Source organism: Pogona vitticeps, chromosome 13 (genome assembly GCF_051106095.1).
Source record: "Pogona vitticeps strain Pit_001003342236 chromosome 13, PviZW2.1, whole genome shotgun sequence".
In the NCBI taxonomy this organism is placed as follows: Eukaryota; Metazoa; Chordata; class Lepidosauria; order Squamata; family Agamidae; genus Pogona; species Pogona vitticeps.
The window spans coordinates 12,151,863-12,169,902 of NC_135795.1; the positions used below are offsets into that span (position 1 = coordinate 12,151,863).

The window sequence follows — 18,040 nt, forward strand, 5'->3', positions numbered from 1 at the left end:
CTCCGACAGGACGTGACGCCATGAAACCGGCTGCAGACCTTGGAATGGCCAAAACAATTGTGCTTGTGAGGACAGAATGAGGATCCATGCAGGCCGCCTTTGCACTCCCTGGGGGGAAAGGCGAGCTAGAAATATATCCAAAATTCAAAAGACTGGTGGTTAGGTGGTATTTAAATCCATATGGCGGGGCAAAGGCCCAGCCTGACCCTTTTTCTTCCGGCTGGGTGCCTAAGAGAATAGCAGAACACTTGAAAAAAAAGTCTTACATTTTAAAGTGCCCTTAAAAATTAAACTTTAAAAAGTAACTAGAAAATGTTACTTGTCACCCCTCAAAAACAACACTGGCACTACTTGTTACATTCCTTTTAATGTAACGTTATAATTACTTGTTACCCTGCTTGTTAATGAGAAAGTACTGGTTATAGCAGTGGTTCTTAACCTGGGCGATAATGCCCCCCAGGGGGCGATTTCATTTTTCAGGGGGGCAGTAGAATGAAAAGGGGCAGCATGGGGGCGCTGGAGCAAGCCAAACCTGTGAAGATGGCTGCAGCCTTTTTACAGTGTGCATGAATATATATTTTCCTCCTATCTTAATTTAGTTTCAAAGTTTTTGTCTTGAAATTTTTAGTTCCTGCATTTTATGCCCTTTTTATATTTCTTTTTGAGTCTTGAAATTTGCTTGCAACTAAATCATTAAATGTTACTTTTTGGGGGCATTTCATTTTCTTGGAATTGAATTTTGTTTTCAGGGGTCATTGGATTTAAGTGTCTTAAATAAATAAACAAACAAACAAATAAATAAGTGAATAAATAAGATATAATAAGAAATAAGAGGGGGGCGATGATAACTTCCTCAATGGCTCAAGGGGGCGTTTCTTTCAAAAAGGTTAAGAACCACTGGGTTATAGGTAAGTTATGTTGCTTGTAACTAATTACTTTGAGCTCTTGTTAGGATCAGCAATTGGCCCTAGAAGCTGCTTGAGGATGCTGAGCGTGGTGACACCAGGCCTAACGAGTTGTGCAATGAGAGGAAATAAAGGATGTACAGCAAGGGCATGGAGCATGCGTTCAATGGCATTCTTCGTCTTATTTTCCCAGGCAACAATATTGTAAGCCATTCTTCATCTGATGAGTACAGTGGTGCCTCGCTAGACAGTTGCCCTGCATGACAGTTTTTTCATTAGACATTGGCTTTTTGCGATCGCTATAGCGATTCGCAAAACAGTGGTTCCTATGGGGGAATTCCGCTGGACAATGTTTGGTCCCTGCTTCGCACACCAATTTTCGCTAGACGACCATTTTGACAGCTCCCTCCGCACTCACAAACAGGTGTTTTCAGGACCTAAGCTTCGCAAGACAGCTATTTAAACAGCTGATTGGCGGTTTGCAAAGTGGCTTTCCTATGGCCGATCTTCGCTAGACAACGACGATTCTTCCCCATTGGTACGCATTGAATGCATTCCAATAGGGAAATGCTGTTCGCTAGACAATGATTTCACTAAACAGTGATTTCAGTGGAACAGATTATCATCGTCTAGCGAGGCACCACTGTAATTGCAGTGATTACTAGCTTTTGTTAGCCTTGCCCTCAACTAATTTGGCTCATCCATTTTCTAAACTCTTTAAATTAGCGGCCAGTTATGTCTCACGTTAACAGCTTCCATAACTGAACGAAGCTCTCTTGAAGAAGTCCTTTTGTTTGTCTTGAAACGCTCACCATCCAAGTGTCATTGGACGACATACTCAACCTCCACCCTCCTTTTGTATTAGCAGAGAAGGACAGATGTGTACTCAGAAAGACTTATTTATGTATGTTAAGAGAGGCTGCCAGGTTTGTAATCACTTCTGCAATTTCATTAAAGGTCACAAGAATCTCTTCAGTTCCTATCCCATCAGGGAGCCTGGCAGGCCAGCTGGAATGTGTACAAACAATCAGCACGCAATGTTAAGCATCCAGGAGTGAATCATTTCCAAGGATGAATTTTCTGTAACAAGTGTCCCGGAATGACTAACAAGACTAGTCCAGAAAACATTCTCCTCTCCAGGGATGTGTTGTGTTTTTTAAAAGGCATTGTATTTCTGACATGAACATTAACAGAAGCTTCCCCTTGCTAGGTCTTGGAAGTAATTTGTTTCACATAATTAGGTGTTGGTGATTAATTTATTTCTCCACTAATAAAAGTATAATTGAGCTACCTCAGAGCTGCGTCTCGACAAGGGTATCTTCACTCCTGTGGCAATGTGACTGTTTTTTTTAAAAGAAAGTACATTTATCAAAACGAGTGTGTGGCTTTACAAAATGGTGGAGGAGGAAGATCTCATGGGTCAAGCGCTAGCTCATCGTCTCTTGTGGATGCTGACACAAACACGAGGGGATGTCTTTTCTCCTGTAATCCTGCAGCTTGTAGCATTCAAACTTTTTAAAAAATCCACTAAAAATAGCTATTTCATTATTTTGAGAAACAGGAGAGTGAAGTGTTACTTTCTAAAGCCCTGCATCTTGAGCGGGCTGTGTTTCAAGTGATTCAGTGCATTTAATTCCTCTGGCAAGTCTTCTTAATGGTAGTGTCAGGAGTGACACAGCACAGCACTGCAAGCCGAATCTGGCATCCATTTTAATGTCTCATCATCAGCCACAGTGGCATCCAACTTTGGGGACACTGTAGGAATTAACTCTCAGGTGTGGCTGGACCCAGCCTACATACTGATCAAGTGAACCACCAGGGAGAAGTCCTATTATGATGGCTTCATACTAGACCTACTCTTATCCCTAGTTCCTTATGTCTGTATAGCTTTCCACTGCAGTTTTTAAATAACTAGACTACAGCAATGTAGGTGAAATTATAACATCAAAGACACTGCCTACAACAGCTGCCTATTCTCTCTCTAGACCAGGTGCTTGGAAAGGGTGCCTTTCCAGACGTTGCTGGGCAGTCAATCCGAGCATCCCACACCCTTGGCTACCGTGGCTAGGGCTGATGGGAAACGAAGTCCAACCACCAGTGGAGAATCTCACCTTGACTGCCTTTACTCTTATTTGTCTACAAGTCATGAGACAAAGAAACCGGGTGGGGGCACAAAATCTAGAGCACAGCAGTTGCCGGGCGACTGCTTTTTATTTATTTATTTTAGTTGCATCTCTATCTCGCCTTTCTTCCACGGGATCCTTGGAGGCACAGATGGCTCACCATCCCCTTATCCCCACGACAACCCGGGGAGGCATAACTGTCTTGAAATCACCCAACACACTTGATGACTCAATGGAAATTAAAAGTTGGATTTCCCAAGTCACAGTCCACCACTCCAATCGCAACACCCCTCTACTGCACTCCCTAATCAGCACACCCAATTATTCTAGACAGTACTTTTGAGTCAAACAACATTTGGAAATGATAGGTCTGCCAACCCCATGGTAGATTGTTTTGAGATAATTGCAATCTAGCATGCATTAGAACTGGGCATCACTGGGAGGGGCTTTACAACCTAATGTGATTGTCCTCTGCCACTAACTTGATTTTAACAGTTATTTTTCTGCCTCCGGCATTTGAGGAAAGCCCTTGCCCTCTCCCTTCTTGTTTGCTTGTTTACTTTTTGCCATCAGCAAAAGAGGGCTTTTGCTGATAACCCTCTGTTCCAGACCTTTTTCCGAGCAACAGTCGTAGGGTTTTCCACATGCTGGAGATGCAATTGTTTCCTTTTTGTTCCTTCTGACTGTAACTGTGAATGGCAACTATAAGTAAAGATACCCTTTTCTATCTTAAGTAAAGATACCTTTTTCTAAAGTGCTTTTATCATACAAAACGCTAGTTTGTGTCCAAAAGAAACCAAGGAGATGTGTATGTAATGAGACTGAGCTGATCTCTCCAAATATCGGGGGTTTTTTTCTACCTCATACTCTGCTAACTAAAAGGAATAACCAAAATTCCTCAATATATTGTTCTTACTAGTGCTTATGCACACCTGCTGTCTGTATTTATATGTGATGTAAGAATCTGGAATGTGGGTGAGTTGCCAGAGTTGGTTTCTAAAATGAGAATATTTCATAATGTGGACACAGAGCATACTTGTTCAAAAAAACAGCCCAACAGAATATTGCTTTTCTTTTGCTTATATTTTTAATATTCCAATTCAACACAATCCTCCCACCAACAATCTTGGCAACAGAAATGGAATTAGTGAAATACACATATTTTTGTATGTAAATACTTATAAATACATTTAGATTATTATAATTTTATTGATGTTTTCTTTCAGTTTGGTCTGAGCAGTAGAATGGATCCCTTCTGTGGATCTGGTTCACATGCTTATGAACTGCGTCCTGATCCAATTCTTTTTTGTGACATTTTCCAGTGTAACATCACCTGGAGACAGCCCAGCACTTTTGAGTCCAGGGCCCCCAAATGCACCAGAGTGGCATTTAACCACATTTAAACTACACAAATTAAAACATCAGCCAGAGTCGTGTTAACTTCATGGGCATAAATGACGATGGCATCATTAGCTGTGATGTTAACCTTTAATTTAATGTAAAAAAAATTATCCCTCTCCCTACAAGTTGCAAGGCTCCCTCGGGATCCCTTTTGACTTGGGCAAGCCTTGGGCAGTCTTGGCAGTGGGGTGAGAACTTATAAGAACCATAGTTAGTGATCAAGTAGTTATTTTATGGATATTAAAGGCTCCCTGCCCCTATCCTCAGGCTCTCAAAAGCTCAAAAGAGATCTCCATGGAGCATCAGAAACAGAGAAGTAGATAGGAAACTTTAAATCTATTCATTCATTCATTCATTAATCCATCCATCCATCCATCCATCCATCCATCCATCCATCCATCCATCCATCCATCCATCCATCCATCCATCCATCCATTCATTCCAAGCCTTTCTCCTTAAAATGTAGCCAAGGTGACTTACACAATATTAAAAGCTAAAACCAATAAAATTTTAAAATATTAAAGAAATTAAATTAATCTAAAGATTAACGCTGGGAGCTGATGACACCATTGCCATTTAGGCCTGAAGAGTTACATCTAAAGGACTTCAGCCCCTAGGATGCAAAGGCGCCCACCAGAATATCATTCAACCCGAAGTCCAAAATAGTCTAACTACCTGGAAACGTTTCCTTACTGCCATGGTTACAGGAAAGGCGGTGGTCTGTGTCTTTGCGCAAACCCGGAATAGACCTGATCTTCAAAGATCCCAAGATGCTAATGGTAGGTCCTGATTCTGCTAAGTGTCTCCACACAGGATGAAAGCTCGAATCTTCTCTCTCCCACGTGCAATTCTATTCTTTCTGGTGAAGAACAGCCGCTTGATGCAAAGTGATGTCCACAGAGACACTTGGTTCTACAAATATGACTTACAACTGAGTATCTTGGACCTTGCCCGGGTTTGCAAGGGCCTGCTGTCTTCTCTCGATAGCGTGGAGGATTTTCTTCCTTGGACCCAGCTGCATTTGGATGCTCCGCAGGTCTTCATCGGAGCAAAGCATGAGGGCTTCTAAATCAATATTTTCTCTCATCAAAATGGGAAGCAATTCGTTCAAGTTTTGTGAGGCCAGGAACACCTCCAAGGGGGTGGCCTCCATTTCACCATCATTCCACGCGATTTCCTCTTCAACCCAAGGTTCTTCAGGATGGCCGTCTGGGGGAACATCAGCATCAGGGTCTTCTAGGTCACCCTCCTCCTCAGACTCTTGGACCAGAAACAATGTGTTGGGTATTTTGGAGAGGACACCCTCTTTCGCCAGTAACAATGGATCAGCACTTCTGCCGGCAGACAAGTGACTTCTAAACACAATGTTGCCAAGACCAGGGCGATTGAAAATCGACTTTTGTCCTTGCTCACCATCGTCATCTTCAGAAAGACTAGCTTTCCCTTGGAATTCGTGGGCGAGGTCTTCATCATTTTCGTTGAACATGTCCATGACAGCCGTTCGCCCGGCTGGGAGGTCGTTTTGACTACCACCCCATTCTACTTCTCTGTTGTCTAACGTCTCTTCTTTTTTTTTCATCCTCAGCCTGAACGTGTCTTTCAACTGCTTAGGGAAGGCGCTTAATGAGCTAGAAGTGAAGAAGTTGGAGATTTTGGGTCTTGTGGTCGTTTCCCTTGCTGAAGATATAGATCCTTTGCTGAAATTCTGGGCCATTTTGTGTTCGTGTTTCTCTTGGCGTCTTTCACATTCACGAAGTTGCCTCTCGGCGTTTTGCTGAGCCTCCGCCTTCAGGCGGGAGACCTTTTTGGGGTTCTTAATGTTCTGCTCTGTAGCAGCATTATCAAGAAGGTTGACGCATTCATACTGATTCCTGCTGGCCGCAACATCAAGAGGAGAACGCAGGTCATTATCCAAAGCGAAGATATTGGCGCCAACGTTGATTAAAAAGGAAACACAGTGAGTGTGGCCGTTGGAGGCAGCGTGGTGAAGAGGGGTGTTGCCCCAAATGTCACACTTGTCCGGATCACCTCTGGAAGGGGGGAAAAACAAAACAAAAACAAAGCATAAAGAACTCATACAGGACCAGGGATTGGGTTTACAAGGGCAATGAATATGGATGATGTCAGAGCCCTGATGAAGGTTATATCTGAAGGTGGGAGTAGCTTTTTAAAATTCTTCCCTGCAAATGAACAAAAAAACCAATAACTAACAATCAAAGAGACAATTCGGGATTGGTGTGCTGTTTGTCTACAAACCAGGGTGTGTGTACATGCATGAATGTCTCTCTCTCTCTCTCTCTGTGTATGTGTGTGTGTGTGTGTGTGTGTGTGTGTGTGTGTGTCTGAGAGAGAGAGAGAGAGAGAGAGATCTAAAGGAGCATACACAAATGTGACCCTTCATAGACAGCATGACTTCAGTCTGTCATTTTTATTTATTTATTTATTTTATTTCTATCCCGCCTATCTGATCATATTAGACCACTCTAGGCGGCTTACAGTAAAAACAACAATGTAATTTTAAGACTTTACAGCAGAAACGTAAATAATAAAAAAGAATAAAGAACAGAATAAGAAAAAAAAAGATCGTCAAGGGTTTTCTGTTGGGAAGGCCCGCCTATACATCAATGTTTTTAGTTGTTTCTTAAAAATGCCCAGCGAGGGAGCCGCGCGAATCTCAGGGGGCAAGTTGTTCCAAAGGCGAGGAGCCACCGCCGAGAAGGCCCGGTTTTTGGTCTTTTCCTTTCGGGCCTCTCTCGGCGTTAGGCTCCTCAGCCTTATCTCCTGGCTCGCGCGAGTGACACGGGTAGATCTAGGTGGGAGAAGGCGTTCCGCCAAGTATCGAGGTCCTAAACCGTTTTCTGCTGAATTTCAGGGCTGACCCAAGCCTTTTTGCTGACTGAGGCAAAAGGCAAAATGGTCCTTTCTGCCCTCTGCCAAAGGATACTGAATTTAAATTACTGAGTTCAGAAATGGTAAAGGAATAACCGTCTCCACCTAGAGCTTGTTGTTGTTGTTGTTTAGTCAAGTCTGACTCTTTGAGACCCCATGGACCAGAGCACGCCAGGCCCTCCTGTCTTCCACTGCCTCCCGAAGTTGTGTCAAATTCATGTTGGTCGCTTCGATGACCCTGTCCAGCCATCTCGTCCTCTGTCGTCCCCTTCTCCTCTTGCCCTCACACTTTCCCAACATCAGGGTCTTTTGCAGGGAGTCTTCTCTTCTCATGAGATGGCCAAAGTATTGGAGCCTCAGCTTCAGGATCTGTCCTTCCAGTGAGCACTCAGGGTTGATTTCCTTCAAAATGGGTAGGTTTGTTCTCCTTGCAGTCCAGGGGACTAGAGCGTAGAAGTAACTACAGTAATTATAAGCAGCACAAGTTGACTATTTTGAGTGGGGTATTGAGAGTGTGAGAAGGCATACTTCAAAAGTAACAGTTAGTAGGAAAAAAAGTTCCTTCAATGGTTTAATGTTTCCTAGTTGCTGTAGCCATTACCTTTAAGGGCACGTTGGAATTTCTACAATTTTACATGTGCTTTGTATTAGGTTTTGCCCCCCATCCTGTAAAAGGAACTAATAAAAAAAAGCAGCAGTCAGTGAAACAACTAACCTAGTCAACTGCAACATGTTACTTTTCAAACACTACAAGTAACAGGAATTAATTAATTTTAAAAAGTAACTCTCCAAGCTCTAGCTCAATGACACTCAACTGCATGCATAGATCAGTTTTAAGAAATTGCAGCCAAAGTTTGTGAAAACCACATTTGATACCCTCTAGAAAGCAGGACTTTTTCCTAAGAAGAAAATCAGCATGATTATCTTAAGTACCCACGTTGGGGATCCTGGGTTTCAATAGTTGATGGCTGTCTGTATCCAGGTCAGCCTCTTGTATATTTGTTTATAAGAAGCACATCCTGATGCTTTACTTCACTCCTTTCCATTTTATTGGATTCCAAGAAAATGCATCTCCCCCCCCCCACAAGTCCTACTTTCTGTTCTCAAGAGTGTTTTCGTTTCTGAGATGTTTTTTCTTGGCCATAAATGGAAACTCACAGAAAGCATCTTATGCTTCCAGCTGAGTTCCAGGCCTCTGAAAGCAGCTGCCCTAATGAAACCATTTCATCTGCTACCTGTAGGTTACAAAGCACACACACACCCCGCACTTCCCTAGCCACACATTTTCTTTTATTGGGCAGGAGTGCAACAAGAAAATGAGTTTACTTGCAGAAGCTCTCCATTCAAAGAGAGAATGTGTCTTCTCTAGCATTCACATGCCTTTATTGATGGCAAAATTGGCTGAGGAAGCCTCACCACCTGATACAGATTGCCAGCCGGACAAGAAGGCAGGAGGGATGTGGAGAAACCCAGACCAAGAATGTTTTCACATTCCTAGTTGGTTTGTACAATCCGTGGCTGGGGCAGATCGGAGTTTATTTTATTAGTTACCTAATGCTTCTCCAATGAGTTAACATCCCTATCCATGAATCGCCTCCCCAATCCTCTGAGGTAGGTCAGTCTGTGACAGAGTGAGGGGGCATGATTTCAAGGCAAATTCCCCTCCTTCTTGAGGTGGGAGGAGAAGTACAGTCGGCACCCCTCCCGGTGTCCCCCTCCAGCCTCTGTCCCTCCCACGGATGCTGTGAGGCAGGTGGTTCTCAACCTTAGGTGTCCAGATGTTCTTGGGCCTAAACCTCCCGGAAGACCTCACCACTGACTATGCTGGCCAGGATTTCTGGGAGTTGTAGTCCAAAAACATCTGGGGAAACAAGGTTGGCAACCACTGTGTGAGAACACGTGAAGGGGAAGAATAGAAAAAGAGGAAGAGGACGGCAGTGGCAACAGAGATGATAGTTTTTCAGTCATCCTGAAGACCCAGGTAACTTTGGTAAACAATGGACAGCACAGCTCCTGGGCTCCAGGTAGCCAGCAGTGATTCAAAACCACCCCCCTGCCATCAACATTCCCTTCCTTCCCTTTCCCTCTTAATTCAAGCTTTTTGTCCTGTTTGCCTGTTCCTTTTTTCATAGTTTTGAGTCGGTCTCTCTCTCTCTCTCTCTCTCTCTCTCTCTCATATACTGTACACACAGACCTTAAACGAACCTAAAACTATTACAATACTTCCAAACGCTTTAAAACAGTTCAGCAAAGCAAAGTTAAGCCCCGCAAAGTGAAAAACTAGAAACTGTCATGACCTCGTTAGGGTCTAAATGTTCAGGGGGACTGCCTAAATTGGCACAGAAATAAAGGAAATGTTGGCATCAGTTGGGCCTCCACAACAGAGATGTCACAACCAGCAAAGTCCTCTCCTGCACCTTTATATAGCAAATTGCTCCCAGTGTTGGTATATAGAAATACCCACACACACACACACCAGCCGATCTTAATGATCAGACAAGTATAGGCAGGGAAACATGCTCTACTAAATATCCAGGTCCCAAGCAATTTAAATTTCATTTCATTTGATGTTAGCATTCTGTTATGTGAGTCTCTGAGCATGCCTGCAGTAAGAAGGGATATACCCCAGAGATAGGAATTGCCTACCTCTGTATAAAAAAAAAAGACAATTTTTCTTCTTTATTAGCTGCATCGACAAAGCAGTGTTCATTTCCACCACCGCTGAGGAATAGAGCTGCAACTTCAGGATAAGCCATCACACTGTTTAAAGGTCATGTTTATTGAGAATAAAATATGGCACATAAAACCGGGCACCACATTGCAAAGCCAGAGGTAAACAAGTTTCGATTTGCCCGGTCTGCCAGTGTTTTGATTATGCCTCTTTTTTGCTGTGGGTGGTGTTTGGAGTTTTTGTGTAGGTACCGGTCTGTGCGGGTGGGTTTTCTGTAGACCTTGTGTCCCAATAGGAGGTCAGTTTTGCAGAATACCATGACATCTAAGAACGGGAGTTGGCCCTCTCTTTCTTTTTCCATGGTGAATTGTATATTTGGGTGGATGCTGTTGAAATGGTTGAGAAATTCTTCCAATTTTTCTTCACCGTGACTCCAAATTGCAAAGGTGTCATCCACATTTTGGAACAAGACTGTGGGTGCGAGGGGTGCCGAAGCCAGGGCAAGTTTTTCAAAATGCTCCATGTAGAAGTTTGCTATAACCGGGCTGAGGGGGCTCCCCATGGCCACTCCATCTGTCTGTTCATAGAATTCATTGTCCCACTGGAAATAGCTGGTCGTTAGGCAGAGTTGAAAAAGGGCCTTGATGTCTTCTGGAAATATCTGCTGGATGAGTGTCAGGGTGTCCTTTATGAACAGGGATACTACGTCAACGCTGATCAGTCTGTCCCCAGGGTTGAATTTTAGGGTGCTGATTTTGCTTATGAAATGTCCTGAGTCTTTGATGTAGGATGAGGTTTGTCCAATGTGGGTCTGTAGGAGGGTCGCTAGGTGTTTGGCTAATTCATATGTTGGGGAGCTGATGGCACTTACAATGGGTCTGAGTGGGATTGAGTCCTTGTGGATTTTGGGTAGTCCGTATAGTCTTGGTGGGAGAGCTTCTGTCTTGCAGATTCGGGAAATACCTTGTCTATGGCCTCAGGCAGCAGCAGAGTTTTAAAAATAATTTTGCTAGGGTTCAAAGCAAGATGCCTAAGAGGCAGAGCAGCTGGACTGTTTCCCAATCCATTCTGATCACCTCAATGTACCCTGTCTATCTGGATCTTCTGTAAAGTTTACCAGGGCGGTTGAACTGACACTAAATGTGTAAATAAACTAATCTGTTAATTGACCTTCACCCAGAAGGACAACCCAATTGAAGTAAAATCTTCCAAGTGAGAGCTTTCCAGAAGACTACTGTAGGCTGATTTTTGAACCCCAGCAAAAATAAAAAAAGATTACTGCCAGCTGAAGACAAGACCAGGAGAAGCATGGCCATACTTCAGATATAAAACAATGAGATTCATAAGATCCACAACAGAATTGTTGTTTCTTGAATGGATTTTAATCCCAGACAACTGTGACAAAAGCAGGACTAAATGTGTTATTGGAAGTCATCTGTGTGAAAAGCAAAATCAAATGCAATAATACTTTGGTTCAACTTTTATGCCCTCAACCCTACCTAAAGTCTCCCATTTAAAGGCTTTCCAGCTGAAAGATCACAAACCAAAACATGTGCGTATTGGGGATGGGTGGGTTTGAAGTTTGCTCATCAACACTTCACAACTGGACAGCAAAGGAGCCATATAAGCCTAAACCCAGTGGCTAGTCCCTGCTGGAGTAGAACCACTTAATCAATGGGATTCATGTTGATTTATCATTTGACAGTTGACTGAATGGACTTGCTTTAGTTGGGATTAGCAATTTAGGCCTTGGTCAGCATCTTCACTCCCGCCAACCTAGCGGTTCGAAAGCATGCAAATGCGAGTAGATAAATAGGGACCACCTCGGTGGGAAGGTAAACAGCGTTCTGTGTCTAAATCACACTGGCCATGTGACCACGGAAAGATTGTCTTCGGACAAAACGCTGGCTCTATGGCTTGAAGAGCGGGATGAGCGCCGCCCCCTAGAGTCGGACACGACTGGACAAAAAAATTGTCAAGGGGAACCTTTACCTTTACTTTTTACAGCATCTTCATAAGGAAACATTTCTATTATTTCTATTAGAATTATAGTTATTATTTCTAAACTAGCTTCTACTTAAAGATTAATATCTGGTAATTTAATGTAAACTGCATTTTCTGGCAGTTATCCTGAGTCAATGGGTGTGATGTATTTTCTCCTTTTTCAACACTGTATGAAGATTAGATTCCATAAACTGAATTCCTGGGGGGTCAGAAACCATGGAAACCTCTGAATTTCACATATGTCCTGTTTCACTAGAGTTCCTTCCCATAATAATCTTTCCCTTTTCTCCTCATCAGTTTATATCTTCTTTGCTATTTATGTGTGTTTTCAACTCCCCAAAACGAGAAAAGATGGGAGGAGAAATGGGTGCAGACAAGTGTCTGAAGCATCATTACATCACTTGCTAGATACTTTTTGGCATCATCACCAGGTAGGACAAAACCCTAAACATTTGATTCATGAGAGACTAATCTCCTGTAAAAATAAACATGGAACTTGCAACGTCTCTTTCAGTCAATGTAAAAAGATGAGAAGGGAAGCACAGCGCTTGGGAATATTTGTTTTTCTCCCTCTCTACCTGCCCAGAACTTGGAAAAGTTACTTCCCTGGACTACAACTCCCAGAGGTTCTGGGCATTGTAGTTTTTTTTTTTAAAGGCAACAGTTCTGGAACAGGTAGAGAGGGACAGATATACACATGGACATAATATATGTTTGAATTTTTTTTAAACATCTTTTAAAATTGTTTCTATGGTATTTGCCTTGCCCTGAGAACTCTGAATAGAGGACAGGATATGACCAATAAATTCTCTCTTATACACACCCACAATTTTCTCAGAAGTGAAAATAAAGTTGGGACTTTTAATAAAGGTCCCCCAGCCCCCAATTAAGAAACATTAATCAAAGGCAACTTGTCTCATTGACCTCAGCCCAACGATATCATTTATCAAAGAGACATTACAGTCGGTATCTATGGCCTGTTTGTACGCTTACCCTCGTCGGCAAATGATTTCCAGAGCCTCGAGGTTGCCATGGTAAGCTGCCAACAGGGTGGGTGTCATCCGGTCTCTGTCCGAAGTATTCAGATCTTTTCTGGTGGCTTCCTTCAGTAACTCCAGGTTGCTGTCAGCCGCTGCCTGGTGGTAACGGGTGGACATCTTCCTATCCTGGCGAGGTCTGGCTGAGGCAGAATCTCTTCACAATGGGAGACAGCCAGACCCGACAGCCATATGCTTCTGAAGAGAAGGAAAGTTAATTAATAATCGCAGAGGTGCCAGCGTAGGCAAGACAGAAACGAGGAACCAAAGGTCAGTCCCCCAGCACCTTATTTGCATGTTGATGCCAGACCACATTACGGATACACCGTTATTACGACGAGTGAAATTCTGGATATTCACGCTAGATTGGGATGGGTGTCGTTTTGATGAAATGTGAGTATAAAGTCAGTAAGCCCAATAGGTGATAAAGGGTGGGGCATCCAAACCCAGACACTTTGCCTCACATTCTCCAGAACCTGGCTTTAAAAAAATATATTTGTATATGTTTAATGTACATCTCTCTATATAGAGGCATTGCTTTCTCTCTCTCTCTTGGGTAGCCACAGGAGCTGCAGCCTAATAATAAGCTAGATCATTCCATCGGATGATTGGCATATCTCCTTCTCTGAGGCCCACTGCCAGAGAGTGTGGGGGCGGAGCCTTGTGATGTCACAGGGTGGGCCCTTATTATGTCACAGAGGTGAGGCAAGCAAGGGCTGGGAGCTGGGCTGAAATAGTGTTTGAGCCAGCTGATGGCGGACATGGGCACAAGGGGAATCCAGGTAAATGGCTGTAGGTTATATGCCAGCCCAGAATGGGGAGAGGGAAAGTATTGATTGGCAGCCAGCCAGCAGCACAACATGCCCGGGGGTTGCCATAATTCCCACTATAGCTCACATTTCACACAGACACACCATTATTATGCACAGTACATGGGGAATGCTACTACTCGGGGGAAAATCACCATCAGGCTGTGGGGTGGAAGGATGCAATTGTGTCTGGGAGTTGTGATGCTGGTGCTCCACTCCCTGCCTCGCTCGATGAAGGCCTCGAGGGGCCCAACTGTACGCCAACAAATACAAACACACCATCCGAAAAGGTGAAAGAGGAAACAGACTTGCACGGAATTGTAGAAGGGTGCCCTGATTTATTGTTCGTTTAGAAATAATACAGATTTATAGATATAAAGGGATACCTGGTGTGACAGCGTGGATAGAGAATCAGATTAGAACTCAGGAGACCTGGGTTCGAATCCCCACTCAACCATGCAATTACCTGGTAAAACCACTCCTTAAATATCTCACCCACCTTGAAAGCCCTCATTGGGCTGCTATAGATTGGCGCCAAGTTGACTGCACATAATAGATACAGAAGCAAACAATACCTAAGGATTAAATAGAAACATTTCCCCCTTTAAAAATACCAAAGGTTGGAATTTGGCTCTCAGTGCATTTAGTACCTGGCTGTGGCGCATGGGGTTGGGAGTTCAATTTCCATGCTGTGTCTTCCAGGAGAAAAGCCAGTCTGTATAGCCGTGGCCTCTGGGCGCCTCCAGAAGAAAACAACGATAAACCACTTCTGAACACCCTACACCCAGAAAATGCTGTAAAGGGCTGCTGGAAGTCCAAGCCAATTTGACAGCACACAGTTATTGTTAAAACCCATCTGAACAGCATTCAGGGTGACCTGTGGTTCATCAGGACGGCCTTTTGTTTTGCTAAACACTGTCAAATTTCAAACCTGTTTTTAATTATAGTGTACAGTATTTCGCCTTTAGCTGTGGTGGCTCTTTCACACATATAACCTTTTCTGTATTATATTTGAAGAAGCAAAGCACTAATAGCCATTTTAATTTGTATGTGTTGGTCTCCTGTTGTTTTTTTGGCAACATAACAATTAAAAGCAGCACCCACTTTGCAGTTCGCACACTGTGAAGTAAACCAGGATGTTTCTAGAGATTGGAAAAGTTACTTTTTTCAGGCTAAGATCCCAGAATTTACCATCCAGTAACCCCGCGGGCTGGGAAATTATAATCCATTAAAGTAACTTTTCTATGCTCTGTACGATCCTATCCTGGGTCCCGTCCCCGCCTTCTCCTTTATTATCAGACACACTCCCGGACAGGTCTTTGTTCAACTCAACTTCCTTTATTTGTTCCAAACACAACTGTTGAACTGTTGTCGAACACCACCTCTTCCTCCCAGGCTGGCTTGGTAACTGTTCAACTAATCAGATGTAGGGAGTGGCCCATTTATTTGAGGCCAAGTGAACTGTTCAACTTTAGGGCTAACCCTTCCCAGAGTCTCAGGGTCCATATCCATTTTTAAGGGTTTGGGGGGGTCATAGACCCAGGCGTTTCCTGCCCTTTCAGTCCTGGGGCTCATTGTGGCTTGGGTGGGAACCTGATTGTACTGAGACCCACCAGAGTAGACAAGCCATTGTTGGTTCTGTCCGTTTCTTACCTCTCTTTTCCTTCTCTGACTCCCTCTCTCATCCACCTCTTCCCAGTAAGGGGTCCAGCTCTTCCACTCGCTTTGAGCAACTTCCTTAGCTAACTTCATCTGCCCCCGATTCTCCAGTCCATGGGTCTCTTTTGATTATACGTACCTAACCTTCAGGTAGCTACCAATATGAATTTGACCCAAATCCGGGAAGCAGTGGAAGACAGGAGGGCCTGGTGTGCTCTGGTCCATAGGGTCACAAAGAGTTGGACATGACTAAACAACAACAACAACCTTCAGGTAAGACTTTCTCTTCCTTCGAAGCAAGTCGGTAATAGCCTCCGCTCCACCATCACTGTCTCTATCTGGCTTCCTTCCATTAGACCCCTTTCCCTTTCGTCGGGCTCTTTTCTCTCCACTTCCCGCCAGAATTGCCAGATTCAGCCGTTGCTCACTTCCCGGGCTTTCGAATGGCACTCCTTCCAACTTCCAGGGTGTGTGAAGAGACGGCACACCAACAAGGAGGGAGACCTTGTTGACTCACACTCTGCTATTCCCAACACTTCCTGTCCTTCCACAAAACCATTGCAAATTAATTGCACAAATTCATTGCAAATATTAGTGTGGGAAGCCCCTGCAATGGAAATGCAGTGGAACTTGGGTTTGCAGGACTGAAGCAAGAGGCTTTATTTATTACCAAAGACACTGGCATCATCTGTGATTCCACTGAGCTTCCCTGTTCTATCACTGTCATTCTCACAGTAGCAGTGTTTCTGTATCTTTTCTAAAGTATAATGTAGTTTCATAAACTATTTCTGTTGTAATTCAAAGCATTTGGAATCGCTTAACTGGATGGGCAGTTAAGATGCATTAGCTTTATAAAAGACCTGCTCCTGGAAGATGAAAAACACCGGAACAGATTTGCTGATATAGATCAGCATAACTGCCTGAATGTTTGGACTTTGCTTCAGAACATGACTGTAAGGATTATAATAAGCACCTCCTCTTCAGATTTCACAAGTTCCAATGATCTGTGCAGTGGCTGACGAAGGCATCTTTGAACTATGTCGCTTCTGGCTGTTCCCTTGTTCTGGGGCGAAACTGAAAGCCAGTCAGAAAAGGTAGGGCCTATTGAATTTTAAGAGCCCAAACCTGACAGTTTTGAGAAAGGTAAACGTGTTTAATTTACTTTCCACAAAAACAAAAACATTGCAGTATTTTTTTTTTCAACTGCCAAATTTATCCCAGTGCGAGACCGTCCTGGGCTGCAACGGGCTTCCTCAGACATGATCTGCAGAAAAGCTGTGCAGCCTGCCAAAACGAATTTGCTAGTCTCAAAAGTCCCACAAAAGGATTTCCTTTTTGTTGCTGAAATTTGACAGATTCCAAGGAATGTCTGAAGGAACTTCATAGGCTTTCTGGAAAAGAGCATGCGCTGTGGTGCTCTTGCCAGCCACTGAAATAAGATGGAAATTGTCTCCGCGGATTGCATTTCTGCTAAAGATCAATGGTGGCAGTCCTGACTGATTTTAATTCCAGGAAGTGGGGGGGGGGGAAGAAGCTTAATGAGTTGCTTTGCATTTTCTCCCAGGCATTTGGGGAAAGATCAAACAAACTCACCCCAAATTCCCTTTCAGGAGTTTATTTATCCTTATGTCCGGCCTCACACAAACTTGTAAGAAAAGAATCACCGTCTTTCTTTTCCAGTGAAAAGATGTTTTAAAGACCAGTTCACTTCACTGTGAAATGGGAGAAGCAAAACCTCAAGGGAAAAGCAGGGGACTTCAAAGGATTCATGTCTGAAATGAAGTTTTTGAACTCAGCACCATTGTTCCATGTGCTCCCAAACTCAAGTGTTAGGCAAGATTCCTGGAAAGCAAGTCTCCCTGTCTTTTATGGGTTCAATTCCTGAATAAGCCCATTGAAGTTGGTAGCTTACATCTGTTTACAAAGGGAACTATCTGGTTTTTTGTGTAACCGGTTATTATTTGGACGGTTAGGCTGGTGACTCACTGCTTTGCATTTTCCGATTGCCATTGCCCTGACAGTTCTCACTCAAAAAATAAAAATAAAAGGGTAGGGGGTTTCCTCTCCACTGAGGTGTGCATGTTTTATGCGCTGGCACACGCACATACGATTCAAATTTCTCTATTTATCAGGAATAACCATAGCTTTCTTATCCCCATTTCCTTTGAAGTCACACCACATTCTCCTACGTCCACATCAGCTATGCTTACCAATGCTGGGAAAAGTTACTGTTTGGACTACAGTGGACCCTCTACTTAAGGAATTAATCCATATTGGAATGGTGGCTGCAAGTCGGAAAGTCTGTAAGTAGAATCTCCATTGACCTAAAATGCACTGAAAACTGATTAATCCCATAACCAGTGGTTTTATTCTATTTTTATTCCATTTTGGTTTTTTTCTGGTCTGTAAGTCGATTCTCTGGCTGCAAGTCGAATCTAAATTTTGCAGCCAGAGAAGTCTGTAACTCGAAAAGTCTGTAAGTCGAGCCGTCTGTAAGTCGAGGGTCCACTGTATAGCTTCCAGGGATCATGGAAACTCTCAA

At 43.5% G+C, this 18,040-nt stretch overlaps 2 protein-coding genes across 2 annotated transcripts in view; one reads left to right on the forward strand and one right to left on the reverse strand.

Annotated features, from left to right (window-relative positions):
- Window positions 1-5,220: 5,220 nt before the first annotated feature.
- On the reverse strand, window positions 5,221-13,292 carry ANKS4B (ankyrin repeat and sterile alpha motif domain containing 4B). Its single transcript, XM_020799599.3, has 2 exons — window positions 12,987-13,292; window positions 5,221-6,459 (listed from the first exon to the last, which is right to left on the reverse strand). The coding sequence occupies exons 1-2, from the start codon at window positions 13,148-13,150 to the stop codon at window positions 5,355-5,357; spliced, it is 1,269 nt and encodes a 422-aa protein (XP_020655258.3). The 5' UTR covers window positions 13,151-13,292; the 3' UTR covers window positions 5,221-5,354.
- An 18-nt stretch (window positions 13,293-13,310) lies between these two features.
- The window catches only part of ZP2 (zona pellucida glycoprotein 2), a 34,958-nt gene continuing 30,228 nt past the window's right edge, over window positions 13,311-18,040 (forward strand). Inside the window, exon 1 of the mRNA XM_020799597.3 lies at window positions 13,311-13,423. Coding sequence (XP_020655256.3) covers window positions 13,326-13,423 — 98 coding nt within the window. The 5' untranslated portion in view covers window positions 13,311-13,325. The remainder of the gene's footprint in view (window positions 13,424-18,040) is intronic.

Bases quoted from the DNA above. Each gene is read 5' to 3' on its own strand.
- ANKS4B (XM_020799599.3), bottom strand. From the start codon at position 13,150: ATGTCCACCCGTTACCACCAGGCAGCGGCTGACAGCAACCTGGAGTTA. The intron at 6,460-12,986 runs GTAAGCGTACAA...CCCCCCTTCCAG, and splicing joins GAAATCATTTGCCGACGAGG to AGGTGATCCGGACAAGTGTG.